Source organism: Geotrypetes seraphini, chromosome 12 (assembly GCF_902459505.1).
Source record: "Geotrypetes seraphini chromosome 12, aGeoSer1.1, whole genome shotgun sequence".
NCBI lineage: Eukaryota > Metazoa > Chordata > Amphibia > Gymnophiona > Dermophiidae > Geotrypetes > Geotrypetes seraphini.
Genome location: NC_047095.1, coordinates 52,803,997 through 52,819,270, shown reverse-complemented (window position 1 = coordinate 52,819,270; position 15,274 = coordinate 52,803,997). Strand labels below are relative to the sequence as shown.

The 15,274-nt window shown below is 41.1% G+C and overlaps 1 protein-coding gene across 3 annotated transcripts in view; it reads right to left on the bottom strand.

Moving 5' to 3' along the window:
* Positions 1-328: 328 nt before the first annotated feature.
* Positions 329-15,274, bottom strand: part of OMA1 (OMA1 zinc metallopeptidase) — a 61,399-nt gene continuing 46,453 nt past the window's right edge. For all 3 annotated transcript variants that reach the window (XM_033915773.1, XM_033915774.1, XM_033915775.1), the window contains one exon: positions 329-872. In XM_033915773.1, the coding sequence (XP_033771664.1) occupies positions 723-872 (150 nt within the window). In that variant the 3' untranslated portion in view covers positions 329-722. The remainder of the gene's footprint in view (positions 873-15,274) is intronic.

Genomic DNA, 15,274 nt, shown 5'->3' with positions numbered 1-15,274 from the left:
TGATAATACATGTCCAGGGTGGGTGGGTAAGATATTGTTTTAATTTGAGTGCAATTTTTGGATAAGTAGACGGGGGTGATATATGTGTATGTCGTAGCATATAATTTTGACTGAATTTAAATGCTGTTATAGGGCTCCTTTTACTAAGCTGCGTTAGGGCTTTAACGCGCAGAATAGCGCGCACTACAATGCCACGTGCGCTAGACGCCAATGCCAGCATTGCACTGGCGTTAATTCTAGCCGCGTAGTGCGGGATTAGCGTGCGCTAATCTGCTGCATTCGCTAAAAACGCTAGCACACCTTAGTAAAAGGAGCCCATAGTATAAAATGACTGTACAGATATGTTGCATTTATTTTTGGCTTTAAAATAAATAAAAGATAAATTTTTTAAAAAAAATATCAATAATTATCATCGCCTAATTAATTAGTTACATGCGAAGCTGTGATCCATGCCTAAACCTGCTTGCAACCTATGCAGAATCCAGTACTGTATGCACCTCAAAACACTTTGAATAAAGCAGCATTTGATAAGAGGATTGGGGGTTGTGGGAGAAGATAGAAACATTTTAAAATGAAGTTTCTCAGGCAGAAGTTTCTAACATGATTCATGATACGGCCAACTCCTCACAGTCCAGTTTGTTTTGAAAGGCTAAATTAATCATATTCTAACGAATATTGATTATGGACGCTGCTGGAAGTTTTCCCTCCATGCTATGCCAGGTTCATTTTGCTCTCTTCAGCGTATCCACTGCAACGTTCGGTTTTGGTTTCTCTTCAGATTTTTGAAGATGTTGTATTCTCTGTCTAAATATTAGTCGAGGGTCTGGATCCGAAAGAGCAGGACAATTACACTTTTCTCTTATTTTAAGAGCCTAAAAAAGAAAAGCAAACATACACATGAAACAGAATTGAGCCATAAAATAATGCTGTTTCATTCAAATAACGTGCTACCTGAATTTAGAGAGAGTAACAATTAACTGGTTCCCCCATGCATTATCATTTAGGGCTCTGTTTACTAAAGGTTTTTAGCATGAGCTGGCAAGGTAAATGCTCCGATGCTCATAGTGGCATTCATAGGGGCCGCCGTGGGAGCGGACCACTGGGCGAGATGGACCTCTGGTCTGACCCAGCGGAGGCAAATTCTTATGTTCTTATAGGAATTCATAGAATTCCTAAGAGCATTGGAGCATTTACCTCACCGGGCTGTGCCAATAGCCTCTAGTGTCATTTAGCAAAACCTAGCGTTAATATTTTTTAAAAATAATAATAAATGCATATGACTCTGGAGAAGCTGGAACGGAGTGGACAGCGAACACAGTAGGCCTGATATAAGCAGCAAACCAAACTTTACTGGACAATAGCATAAATGACCACAATGAGTCATGTTTCGGCCAACTGGCCTGTATATCAGGAGTCAAATTTGCCGATGAAGACAAAATAAAAATGCAAATGGGCGTCATCACACGCAGTAGAGATCAAAATACCTCTTTTAAAAGTAGTGAAAAGGCACCAACGTGTGATTAAAGACGCTATGTGATTCTCAGCAAGAAAAATAGTGGCAAAGGCTCTACTAGAAGTCATTAAAAAGAAGTGGTAAAAAGGCGCCAACGCGCACCCGGAACCCCAGCTGTGTGAATCTTATCTTGTTGGCATTTATTCAAAGAGGAGCTTTTTCTCATTATATGCAAAAAAAGAAGGGAAACAGAAAGACAACAAACAGCCCAGGCTAAATAAAGTCAGAAAAAAAATTGAAGAGAGTCTTTCAAGGAAAGATGCTTTTATTTATTTATTATTATAACCCCCCACCCCTCACACTTTTATGAAGCCATGTTAGGGTTTTAAAAAAAAAAAAAAAAAAAACGCTGGCGATATTAGTTCCAATGCTCATAGAATCTCAAGTTACGTCTATGAACGTCGGAGTTAATATTGCCAAGGCCTAACGCGGCTTCGTAAAAGGGGACCATAGTCTTTTCATTTCCATACACCACAGTTATATTCCCACCAATGATCATATCCGAGCACCCGCAAAGTGCCTGGGAAAAATGTTCCACAGTGCAGTGGTCACCCTTAAGAGAAACTCCAAAAGGCATTGCACAGCCGACTTCAAGATTCAAGTTTATTATAGCTTGATATAACGCTTTAAGTACCGAAGCGGTTTACATAGTACAAAATTTTAAATACCAAAAAAGAAATACGGTAACACCTTGGTTTGAGAGCATAATTCGTTCCAGAAGCAATGCTTGTAATCCAAAGCACTTGTATATCAAAGCTAATTTCCCCATAGGAAATCAAGCAAACTCAGACAATTCGTTCCACAACCCCAAAACTTTAATACAAAATTCTTTACGTACTTGTATTGCAAGACTTCGCTCGTTTAGAACAGTCACTACACACCCGCAGCGTCAGAGAGAGAAGAACCATCGGCTCAGCTGTGATAATGTGACGCGTGTATATTGTATGTACTCGTATTGCGAGACTTTGCTCATTTGGAACAATCGCCACACTCTTGCAATGTCAGAGAGAGAAGAACCATCGGCTCAGTCGTGATGTGTGTATACTGTATGTACTTATATTGCAAGACACTGCTTGTATATCAAGTTAAAATTTAATAAAATGTTTTGCTTGTCATGCAAAATACTTGCAATTCAAGGTTTTACTGTAGTTAAAAACAGGGGAAAGGACATATAGATACGATTCAGTTGATGAGACATGCACAAAAGGAAATAGGAGGGGTTACAATTTTCAAAATAAAATAAGGAGGTAATGGACAGAACAATACGGTAAAGGAAAAGACATAAATGAGCCCTTTTATCTAAATCTCAAACACATCCCTAAAGAGAAAGGTTTTAAGGTTGGATTTGAAATGATTAGAATTAGTCTCTTGTCTTAGGGCTAGATTCAGTAAGCCCACCGATCAAGTTCCCCTATGTGACCCGATTTCCCTCCGACCCAATTCACTAACCTCTGTCCCGATCATCCTCCGATCTGCGCATGCAAATGAGGGGGAATGGCATTCAAATGTAGGCAGGCAGCGATTCACAAAAAAAATGAGGAACACCGACTAGGCTGACCAATCCAAAAACAAGCAACTGCTGAAGACCAATCGCTCAGATCCTTTCCGACTACCCTGCCTTCTGCTGCCCTGATCTCATGCTCTCTGCCTTCCTGCCTCGCTCTCTGCCTCCCCGGCTCTTCTGCTCTCTGCCGCAACCTGCTCTCTGCCTCCCCGACTCTCTCTCTGCCATGACCTGCTCCCCGACTCTGGAATTACGAGTAAATGCCGCACAGCACTGCCCTGCTTCTGCCCCGGCCTTCCCCCATCTGCAAGCCCGTGGTTTTAACCTGCGGGTTTAAAGGGGGTTAAAACCACGGGCTCACTATAAAAAGTTGAAAAAAAAGGTTGCTGCTCATTAAGCATGCGCAAACCATCTACAGATGGTCTGCACATTAGAGAATGACATGGTGACAAAATTCATCACCATTCCTGTCCCCGCGGATAACCGCGGGAAATAATCCCATGTCATTTTCTAGTGTCTATTTCAACCTCGGTCCTTCTATACCAGCATTCTTCAAAGCAAAGCTTGCGGGTCGGTGGTTGTGCCCAATTATACTCTGATTCTTTCCTCTCTCCTTAAAGAATGACATGAAGATGGTTTCCCGCGGTTATCCGCGGGGACGGGAACGGTGATGAATTTTGTCACCGTGTCATTCTCTACTGCACATGCATCGGGATTGCTATTCAGTGACCCAAGTAATCAGTTGACGGTGTGATTGCACGAGGGCAATTTGTGAATCAGCCCCCCCCCCGGCCACAGATTGGATCGGATCCGATCCGTGGCATTAGTGAATCTAGCCCTTAAGAGTTATTGGGCCTTTTTTTTTCAGCAGAGGGGTTACATGGTCAAATTTCTTAGCCTGAAAGATAATTTTGACAGAAGAATTTTGAATAATTTGCAATCTCCTGCTCTCTTTTTGTGCGATTCCATAATAAAGCTATCTAGGTTCAGCAATGTATTCCCAACTTGCCATGCTACATCTTGATCTACAAATTAGGTGCTCAAGCAATTCAGGCCCCCTTTTATGAAGCCGCGTTAGGATTTTTTTTTTTTTTATCGCCGGCCGCGGCAGTATTAGCTATGAAGCTCATAGAAATTCTATGAGTGCCGGAGCTTTGACCACCGCGGCCAGTGATAAATAAAACCTAACGCGGCTTCATAAAGGGGGGGGGGCGGCGTTTTAGAGTCTTCTGTAGAAGCTGTGCAGTAGCTCCGGTTCAAGAGTTCCAAATCATGCTTGCCGCACCACTTCATGGGCATGTGCAGATATGCAAACTGCAACAGAATTTGTTAAAATCGCTATTAAGAACCGTTAGTCCAAAAGTATTAACACTTATACATCCTTTAAGAGATAATGGATACTGATGAAACCTAGTTTGATAGACCGTAACTACAATATGCAGAATCGTTGACTTGTTTACTAAATGTTATGTCCATAACCATCAAATGGAGGCTCTCCTTGTAAGATTTGGGTTTCCTGCCAAACATGAAGGCAAAGGTAGAGAAATGAAAATACAGATAAATAAATTGCTCCACCATCTGGTTTCAATGCGATTATGAATCATCAAGAGAGCAGGATTAAGGGGCTGTACTGATCCTTTCTATTTTTAAACCTCTTGCTGCTGTGCATAATTATAAGTCAAGAGTATTTGGGGATAGCTTGCCTTTCCTTTTCAAAATGTGTCTGTAAATCCAGCTTAACATATTAAAGTGAATGCTTGTTCAAGGGCAAAGAAACTCCCTTGGCATATTTATAACCACAGCAAGAAAGTTTTGTTTTATTAAGCAATGTTACCTTTTGCTGGACATTATTTTGTCTAACTGCATTAATCTAAGCAAGCAGGAATGCCACGATTTATTGTCCATTTTTAAAGGCACACAAAAATCCTCTTAAAATTTACTGGGTCCTTTAACTAAGCTATGGTGACTAAAACGTGCTTGCTGCTGCTAAAAACGTCTTAACCGTAGGGCTTGCTCAGGCATCCCGCAATAATTCTGGGATAAGCAGGTACTATCCACATGCAAAAACATAACATGTATTTTTTAGCACTTGCAACAGCTTTGAGGGTGGGGAATGGGCGTGCTCTGTGCTAACTGGTTAGAGCAGCTGCATCGCCGTGCACTAACGGGGAAATTCTATAACCAGCGCCTATTTGTAGGCGTGGGTAGGCGCCCTGCTGACACCTGTTAATTGAAATATGTTGTCAGAAATGGCAAAAAATGGCAGCGTTGAAGTGCATCCCGACGCCTACGTAAAAGGCGGCTGGCATCACGGCTAGATAGCCGCTTTAGGCTGTGGAACACCAAAGTAGGCTTGGCCAATGCCAAAAATGGCTTTGAGTGGGCTAAAGCCACAATTCACAGCAAGACAGGCAGCTGAAATTTAGGCCTGGACAACCCTTGTCTACATTTCAGTCATCTATCTATGCCATTGCGGGATCCTAAAGTCAGACTGCAGCAGCCATAAGCTGATTGTGGCAGGGGAAGTTATCCCCCGATCAGCTGAGCTGGCAGTGTTCCCTGAAGCCGCTGCTTTGGGGGAGTCCTGCTGGCTCAGCTGATCGGGGGTGGAGGGAATACCCTTGCCTTGATTAGCTGAGCGGCTGTGGCAGGGGACCCCCCCCCCCCCAACTGCGATAGGTAGGAGGGATGCCCACTCCCTACTGCCATAACCCCAAAGTACACACACTTCCAACTGTAATAGGCAGGAGGGATGCCCACTCCCTCCTGCCTGCAGGCCCCACCAAACCATGACCCATCCCAACTGATGATACTCCTGAAACCCCCCCCCCCACCCCCAAGACTCTTAGCCTTAGACCTACAGCTTTGCATAATCTTCAGCTGACGGCAGAGTGCACCTGATCACAGGCCCAAAGCCATTTTGTAAGCAATCGAGATGAGTTTGGCACAGGGCTGTGGAGTCGGAGGAAATTTCGGGTACCTGGAGTCGGAGTCGGAGTCAGAAATACAAAAAACTGAGGAATCAGAGTCGGAACATTAATCTACCGACTCCATTTTTGAACTTGGCAAACCAATCACGAGCGATTCTTTCAGCTATAGCATATATACACAGCACAAATGTTGCGAGCAGCTTCTGCGGCCTTAGAACCTTGATTAAAAGCAAAAAGAAGGTGGTGTCGAAAATGCTCATTTCTCTCAACTTGACATTCCATTTTAATGATCTGAAAATTAACCAGTGCTGTGGAGTCGGAGTCGGAGGAACTTTCGGGTACTGGAGTCGGAGTCTGAAGTACAAAAAACTGAGGAGTCGGAGTCGGAACATTTGTCTATCGACTCCACAGCCCTGGTTTGGCATAATGTGGGATGAAGAAATATAGTTTTCCCCTGATGTAGCTTAACTACGAAGCGAAACAGGAGTACCCCCTGTCGGGAGCAAATGGAGAGGAATATTCCAGTTTGGAAGATGAAAGCATCAAAGACCGAGATAAGTGGGTTTTTTAAAAATATTGTTGGGACATTGTTCGATATTTACTGGAACATTCTCCAGAGGAATCTTTGACAATATTGCCACTGAAACTGCTTTAAGCTGTTTACTTGAATAGCCATCACAAGTTAATAGTTTATTATTGTGGACTCCTATCAAGAAAAACACAAGTTTGAAAAGCAAAAATACTAAGATTGAAAGTTCAATTGAACGTTTTTACAGACCCATGACGATACGAGCGCCACTGGACGCTTTATGAGTCTGAGAGCCAGGTTATTGAGGTCTATTTTATAATTTATTAGTTTTGGTGTTTGGTGTGCATGCTGATCCCAATAATATTCACATAGCAGCACATTTATGCTTGGATTGGTGTCATATTAATAACGTCTGTGCCCACACAATTTAATGTGATCCCAACGCAAAAGTAGATAGACCACAGAAACTAAGAAAAACAAAAAGCAGAGGATTAACTATGTTACGTAAAGCTCTGAAGATAAAAAGAAAAATGCATTGCTATTTTTATTTCAAAAATCTGTTTGTTGATTTCAGAAGCACACTGTCATTACTCTCCATTCCCACTGCGGCTTGCTTCTTTCACCCTTCCCATTCCTAACAACAAAGTGCCTCTTAGAGAATAGCACAGAAGATTTAGAAGAATAACACAGAAGATTTAGAATCAGAAAATAATATTAAATATTGAACTAGGCCAGTTACTGGGCAGACTTGCACGGTCTGTGTCTGTGTATGGCCGTTTGGTGGAGGATGGGCAGGGGAGGGCTTCAATGGCTGGGAGGGTGTAGATGGGCTGGAGTAAGTCTTAACAGAGATTTCGGCAGTTGGAACCCAAGCACAGTACCGGGTAAAGCTTTGGATTCTTGCCCAGAAATAGCTAAGATGAAAAAATTAAAAAAAAAATAAAAATTTAAATTGAATCAGGTTGGGCAGACTGGATGGACCATTCGGGTCTTTATCTGCCGTCATCTACTATGTTACTATGTTATGTTAGCACTTGGGGCCAATCCCTGTGCCTAAAGCTGAGCACCAGTACTTACCCCAACTTATGGCATTTTGATGTGTAAATGGTGGTATTCTAACAAGCATATAAAGAGTGGAATTGTCCTAATAAAGACTGGTGAACGTGCGTAAATGTCCTTTTATTCATCCAATCTTTCAAATGACTTTATTCATCCAATAACTCAATGACTCGACATGTACATGTTTCGGCCAAACAATCCTCGGCGGGTTTTTTCCTCTCTTATTTTATGCATTTGAGTTTGTGGATTTGTAACAAGCTGCATGCTAATTTTCAGACTACCACCGGCCACACCCTTCGAGTTGCATGCTATGGGGATTTAGGTGCCTGGTGCTACAGAATATCAGCCAAATTAGTGCCAAGTAACTTCAATAGTTAAGGCCAATTAATTGATAGTGAATGGCTTGTTAACCAATTTAATTGTGTGCACATCTTAGAACCGCAATGAAATGTCAGCACCATATATAAATGGGTTTGTGCTGTCAGTGCATACAAAAAGTAGCATTCCCAAGGAGCAGGTATGCTCCTTGGGCTAGATTTTTTTTTTCTTTTTCTTGTTTATGCAACTCTAATGACATTCGGGCCTTGTGGCATTCTGCTCTAGAGCTAATGGTTGCCACTAGCCCATTTTTTTAACAACTTCAGAGTTTTCCATCCCTATTCACTTGCAAATAGCCCCACTGTATGCAGTTCCTATGGTATAAGGCCGTTATGACCCCCAAGTCTCATTCGCTGTTCCTGTGACCAAAGGTAAGGCATCTTGGTGATTACACACCCTCTACTTTAACACCTGGCTCTTCATCTATCCTGAATTCATCTATGGAATCCTATCTAAAGGCTGGCTCATTTAATCCTAGATCCTTACAGTATCACCTTGACATATTATGCCTCACAGAGACCTGGCTAAAAGAAAGAGATGAAACCTATTTGTTGGACTGTTTGCCTCCTGGTTGTGATATTTTTTTTTCTCAAAACAAGCTGGGAGGCTGGATGTGACCTTGCTTTAATCTACTCAAAAGCCCTTCCCGTTATTCAATTTGATGGATATAAATCATGATATCCCTGAAATCCTAACCATTCATATTGACTGTTGAGTTATTTACATCCCTCTTATACTCACCACCCCGCTGTAAGAGCCACCTCTTGGGATGTTTTATTAACTTGTATCTTTGATGTGGAAGCTTGTTATAACATCCCTCTTGATAGTGGCAGCCCTTAAAAATTCATACAGAAATCCCCCAGAGATCTTGCGATAAGGAGTTCATTAATCTTTTAGAAACCCATCAGCATATTCACTTTCCTACTCATGAGGCAAGACATGCACTGGATCAAGTAATCATTAACAGTATCTTATTTGTTCTACAGTAACTCGTTCCACTGCTTTTTCATTTTCATGGACTGAACATTTCCTTGTCATCTCTGATTTACCGTCCCTTTGACTCGGCAAACAATCAGAATAATTTGCACATTGTTCTAGAGCAGGGGTGTCAAAGTCCCTCCTTGAGGGCTGCAATCCAGTCAGGTTTTCATGATTTCCCCAATGAATATGCATGAGATCTATTAGCATACAATGAAAGCAGTGCATGCAAATAGATCTCATATATATTCATTGGGGAAATCTTGAAAACCCGACTGGATTGCGACCCTCAAGGAGGGACTTTGACACCCCTGTTCTAGAGGCTTGGTTAATATCCATCTTGAAACACTGGCTTCCACTGGGCTTGACTCTCCCTCCAATTTTGAGACCTCGTCTTTGGTGTACCAAGTATGTATTCAGAGGTTTCTATGCTGAACGCCGCATTAGAAGCTTTACAGAAGCTGTCTCCCTGACCAGGCCATAAAGGTGAAGCAGCACTGACCAAAGAGAAAAGGTATGCAAATATCTCCTATGAGATGCTGTAACAAATATATCAGATGTTGCATGCAGCAACCAGAACTTTGCTTTGGCCCTGTCTCGTCACTAGATATGCATCAATTCTCCATAGATAAATAATTGTGAGTTGGGGTAGCTCTAAAGGAATCAATAGAAGCTACTTTCAGCTGCCCACGGATGCTTTCAATATATTGGTGGTCATGATAGTAAAATTGCTCCAGACATGTAAATTACAAAAAAACCCTGATGTCTGTTCTCTGATGTTGGGAGGCGGAGCTTGGCTGCCGAGAGGAATGGACGCAAACTGGCAGCACAAAAAAAGTCAAATATATGTGTAATGAGGGTTTCAGGGCTACTCTTGCCATGACAGTTGAACGGGAAAACTGAAAAGCTGTCAGGCTGACTGAGGTATCATACAGGACGGACTTTCTAGCTACCGACCATTTAGCTGGACCCCTGAGGAAGGCAAAATATTGCTGAAACACAGCCCATGTTGGGTCCGGGTCTCACCCTGGGTATAGTAATATTCTTGACACAAACAATTTGTACTTGATATGCTTTTATTATATGGAATATTGTAAGATAAACTTTTATATAGGCATCCTGCATCTCCAGAAACTAGTGTTCCACTTTTGTGTTTGCGGACAATGAGGAACATTATCATTTTGAATGAAGCTGATAAGAGGCAGAAGACAATTTTCTTCATTCAGCTATACCTTCTAATGCTCTGATTTACTGAATAAAATGAAGCCCAAGATTTTCTGTTACATTCCTTATTTTGCCGAGTCTCTATAATTTTAGTGTTCACCTCCAGCATCATTTTTCTTCATTACCACCTATGCGTCACCTTTCATACAGTAAGTGTCTGCAAAAGACAGAAACAAATGGCCAGTCTCCTCCTACAAACGGTGTCCCACTTCAATTTAAAAACTGTGATCCTATTGTTTTGAAATTGATTGGGCCTCCAGATTCCTACCTAAAGAAACTGAAAAGGACAAAGTTTATCAAGTTTATTATAAAATTTGATTAATCACTTATTCCAAATTCTAAGCGATGAACAAATCCATAAAATCACAAAAATGGGGGGACAAATATAACTAACAAAAAAACCTAAATCTTACAAAATATAATAAAGACTAATTTTATACACATAATAAAACATGAGGAAAGAATGGGAAAAGAAATACAATCTGCTTAATAGAAGGAAAGACATTTAAGGTTAAAAACAATAAGAAGGGAAAGAAGAAAGAATCTCAAAAGATATGAAGATAAAATGAAACTCCTAGACAATTCTTTTAGTCATTAAATGCATCTTGAAAAAGAAAGCTTTTGAGTTTGTTCTTAAATTTCTCCAAATTTTTTTCCTCTCTTAAGTAAATTGGAAGGGAATTCCAAGTTTGAGGAGCTGTGACAGAAAAGATGAAGTGTCGTCGTGTATTAATAATTTTAAGGGAGGGGATGATTAATAAATGGTGGTCATTAGACCTCAGTAATCTGGCTGAAGTATAAGGAATCAATAATTTGTAAATGAAAGCCAGGGTTTTATATATCAGAGATTTAAAGGTAAGCAAACTTAATTTGTACATTATGCGATGTGCGACAGGGAGCCAGTGTGCTTTTTTAAGTAGAGGAGTCACATGATAAAATTTCTTGGCTTTCATAATAAGTTTAATTGAAGCATTCTGGATGATCTGCAAACGTCTAATTTCCTTTTGAGCTATTCCTTTTAGTAGAACATTACATTAATCAGTTTTTGAGATAACCAAGGAATGGATTAATATATTCAAAGACTTTGGACATAAAAATTTTGACACTGAACGGATTTGACGGAGTCTGTAAAAAGTTGATTTAACAATATTACTAATATGGTCATGGTAGGTTAACTTATCATCGAAGATAACCCCTAGGATCTTAATTCTATTTATCAACTATAAAGTGGTACCTTTAATAGAAATTGGAAAGATAAGTTTGGAACTATCTTTCCAGGGGAAGAACATAACATTTGATTTATTAATATTAAGGGCTAATCTGTTGGTGTCAAGCCAACACAGCATTAAATGGGATGTTTACAGTGCAAAAAATTAAATGTACCAAAAACTAGCCTGAATTTTTTTTAATGTATATTTTTTTGTCTATTATTTTGGCATTTATACAGCAAAGTGGGAATTTACAATAAGGCTTTCTATTTTGTAGCACCAAGATTATAGAAACATAATGGAAGATAAAGGCCCATCTGCCCATCCACTATTATCTCTTCCTCTATCTAAGAAGACTCACGTGACTATCCCAGGATTTCTTGAAATTAGACACAGTCTCTGGCTCCACCACCTCTTCCGGGAGACTGTTCCACGCATCTATCATCCTTTATGTAAAATAGAATTTCCCTAGATTACTCCTGAGCCTATCACCTCTTCACTTCATCCTATGCCCTCTTATTCTAGAGCTTCCTTTCAAATGAGAATCGACTCATGCGAATTTACATCATGTAGATATTTAAACGTCTCCATCATATCCCCCCTCTCCCGCCTTTCCTCCAAAGTATACAGATTGAGATCTTTAAGTCTGTCCCCATATGCCTTATGATGAAGACCACGCACCATTTTAGTAGCCTTCCTCTGGACCAACTCCATCCTTTTTATATCTTTTGAAGGTGTGGCCTCCAGAATTGTACACAATATTCTAAATGAGGTCTCACCAAAGTCTTATACAGAGGCATCAATACCTCCTTTTTCCTACCGGCCATACCTCTCTCTATGCACCCTAGCAACCTTCTACTTTTCGCCATCACCTTTTCAACCTGTTTGGCTACCTTAAGATCATCACATACAATCACACCCAAGTCCTGCTCTTCTGTCGTGCTCTTAAGTTTTTCACTCCCTATACTGTACCGTTCCCTCGGATTTTTGCAGCCCAAATGCATGACCTTGCATTTCTTAGCATTAAATTTTAGCCTGCCAAATTTCAGACCATTTTTAAAGCTTCATTAGGTCTTTCTTCATGTTATTCACACCATCCGGCGTGTCTAATCTATTGCAGATTTTGGTATCATCAGCAAAGAGGCAAATCTTACCTGACAGCCCTGCAGCAACATTGTTTATAAAATTGTTAAGAAGAATAGGCCCAAGAACAGAGCCTTGAGGCGCATCAATAGTAACATCCCTTTCCTCAGAGCAATCTCCATTGATCACTACCCTCTGTTGCCTTCTACTCAACCAGTTCTTGACCCAGCCCATCACTTTGGGAACCATCCTGAGGGCACTCAGTTTATTTATTAGACGTCTGTGTGGAACACTGTCAAAGGCTTTGCTAAAATCTAAATACACCACATCTAGCGCACTCCCTCTATCCAATTCTCTGGTCACCCAAAGAAATTGATCAGATTTGTCTGACAAGACCTACCTCTAATGAATCCATGTTGCCTCTGGTCTTGTAATCTACAGGATTCCAGAAACTTCATCATTCTCATTTTAAAAGTGTTTCCATTAATTTGCTTACCACAGAAGTCAGACTTATCAGCCTGCGATTCCCTACTTCTTCCTTACTTCTACTTTTAGAGGTATCACATCCGCCCTTCTCCAGTCCTCTGGTACCACTCCTAACTCTAGAGACTCATTGAAAGGGTCAGTCAGCAGCACCACCAGAACTTCCCTAAGTTCATTCAGCACCCTCGGATGTACACCATCCGGCCCCATCACTTTGTCTACTTTTATTTTAGCTAGCTCCTCATGAACACAACCCTCTGAAAATCGATCAGGGTCTAACACTCCTCCATCCCTATTCATGTTTGTCTTCTGTGGTCCATTCAGCCTTTTCTTTATCAGCTTCTAAATATTCCTCGCCTTCACTTTTGAGTCTCATAATGCCACTTTTGCACTTCTTCCTATCACTTATATATCTAAAAAATGTCTTATCTCTCCATTTTACCGTGTCAGCTATTTTTTCTTCCATTTGCATCTTTGCTTTCCTGACCACACGACCAGCCTATCTTAACTTTTCCAGAAATTTTTGCCTGTCTTCTCTTTCTGTGATCTTTTGTAGCTTATGAAAGCTAACTTCTTATTCCTTACCTTCTCAGCTACTACTTTTGAGAACCAAAGCGGCCTTCTTTTCCTCTTACTTTTACTTACTTGCCTCACTAAAAGGTTTGTCGCTCTTAAAATTACTCCTTTTAGTTTTGCCCACTGCATTTCTACTCCTTCCAGACGTTCCCATCCAGACAACAATTGCTTGACATAATCCCCCATCTGAACAAAGTTAGGTTTTTTTAAAAAAAGTCTAGAACCTTTGCTTTTGAATGAGTCCTCTCTATACTCATCTTAATATTAAACCGTACCATGCAGTGATCACCAGATGCCAGATAATCACCCACTATAACAGCAGAAACACTTTCCCCGTTTGTAAGCACTAAGTCCAGTATGATCCCTTCCCGTGTGGGTTCCATTACCAACTGCTGGAACAGTTCTCCTTGTACAGAATCCAGGATTTCCCTACTTCTAGAAGACACATGGAAGATGCAGCCAGCACCCGATAAAGTCCTTACTCAAGATTGACAGGGAGCCATAAAGCCTGTGATCCAGTAACAACCAAGAGTGAGCCTTGCTACCAGGGGAATGATCCCCAAGCTACCAAAAGTGTTAATGCAGGCTGGCTAGTTAGGTGCCCTGTAAAAGGGTTGTCCTCCCTGCCACAGACTTATGATCAGAAAAGACTGTGTCTTCTTCCAGGCAGTGCTACCCCAGTAACACTGGGGACCTCTGAAGCACAGAGAAGCCTCAAAATCAGGATAATAATCCAAAAATAACAAACCAAAAAAATCAGAGCAGATCAGAAAGACACTTTCAAACTCGCGGGTAGAAGCAGAAACTGAGGCGATACAGAGGCGGAGCTGAAAAAAATGTAGATGATGCCTTCTACACAACTTGTGACTAGAGGTGATTAACCCACTGGTACAAGCCTCACATGCCTTTTGCACTACAAGGAGCTGAGACACATAGCAATCAGCTGCAAACTGGTTAAGAAAGCTTACAGCTCAGTTACTAGATTTCACAACAAATAAATGCACTTTTGAATCACTAAGTGTGAGCTCTGCAGGAACAGGAAATGGCAGCTCAGGGTACGGGGATGGGTGTGGGAAAGCATGCACAGCATTATCACTTTTTTTTAAGAGGGGGGGTGGGAACTATCTGGAACTGCCAAGTCCAATCTGTTCCATTTTCAAACTCGGTGTCTCTTTTGACCAGTTTTTAATCCCCATCCTGAATCTGGTCTCATCCTCTTAAATTTTTGAAGTTTTATTTTGCCTCAAGGTAAGAGGGACAAACATTCTCACCTCCTTTTGCATAATTCATTTCGAACATTTTGTTTGCTGGGAAAGAATAAAAACAGTATACTTCATGAGATTCTTGTATTTCTTTGTGTCTGACCCAATGTGGCATTTTGCAAAGTTAAAGCACAGACGATTAATCACAGTACTCAGCCCAGCTACGTATGGTCAGAGTAGGTAGAGAGACTGATGAGCTTGCATCCAAATGCCTGTTAGCAGATCCCTAAATGAGAAACCAATGTACCTATCTTCACAAACCAGTAGTAACAGTCGAGTTCTAACAACTGATAGCTTCACTTGAGTACACCAGTCCTTAGACATAGAAACACGATGGCAGATAAAGGTCAAGTAGCCCATCCAGTCTGCCCATCTGCAGCATCCCCTATTCTCCTCTTTGTCCTAAGAGATCCCACATACCTATCCCACGCTTTCTTGAATTCAGACACAGTCTCTGTCTCCTCCACCTCTACTGGGAGACTATTCCACGCATCTACCACCCTTTCTGTAAAAAACAGAATTTCCTCAGATTACTCCTGAGGCTATT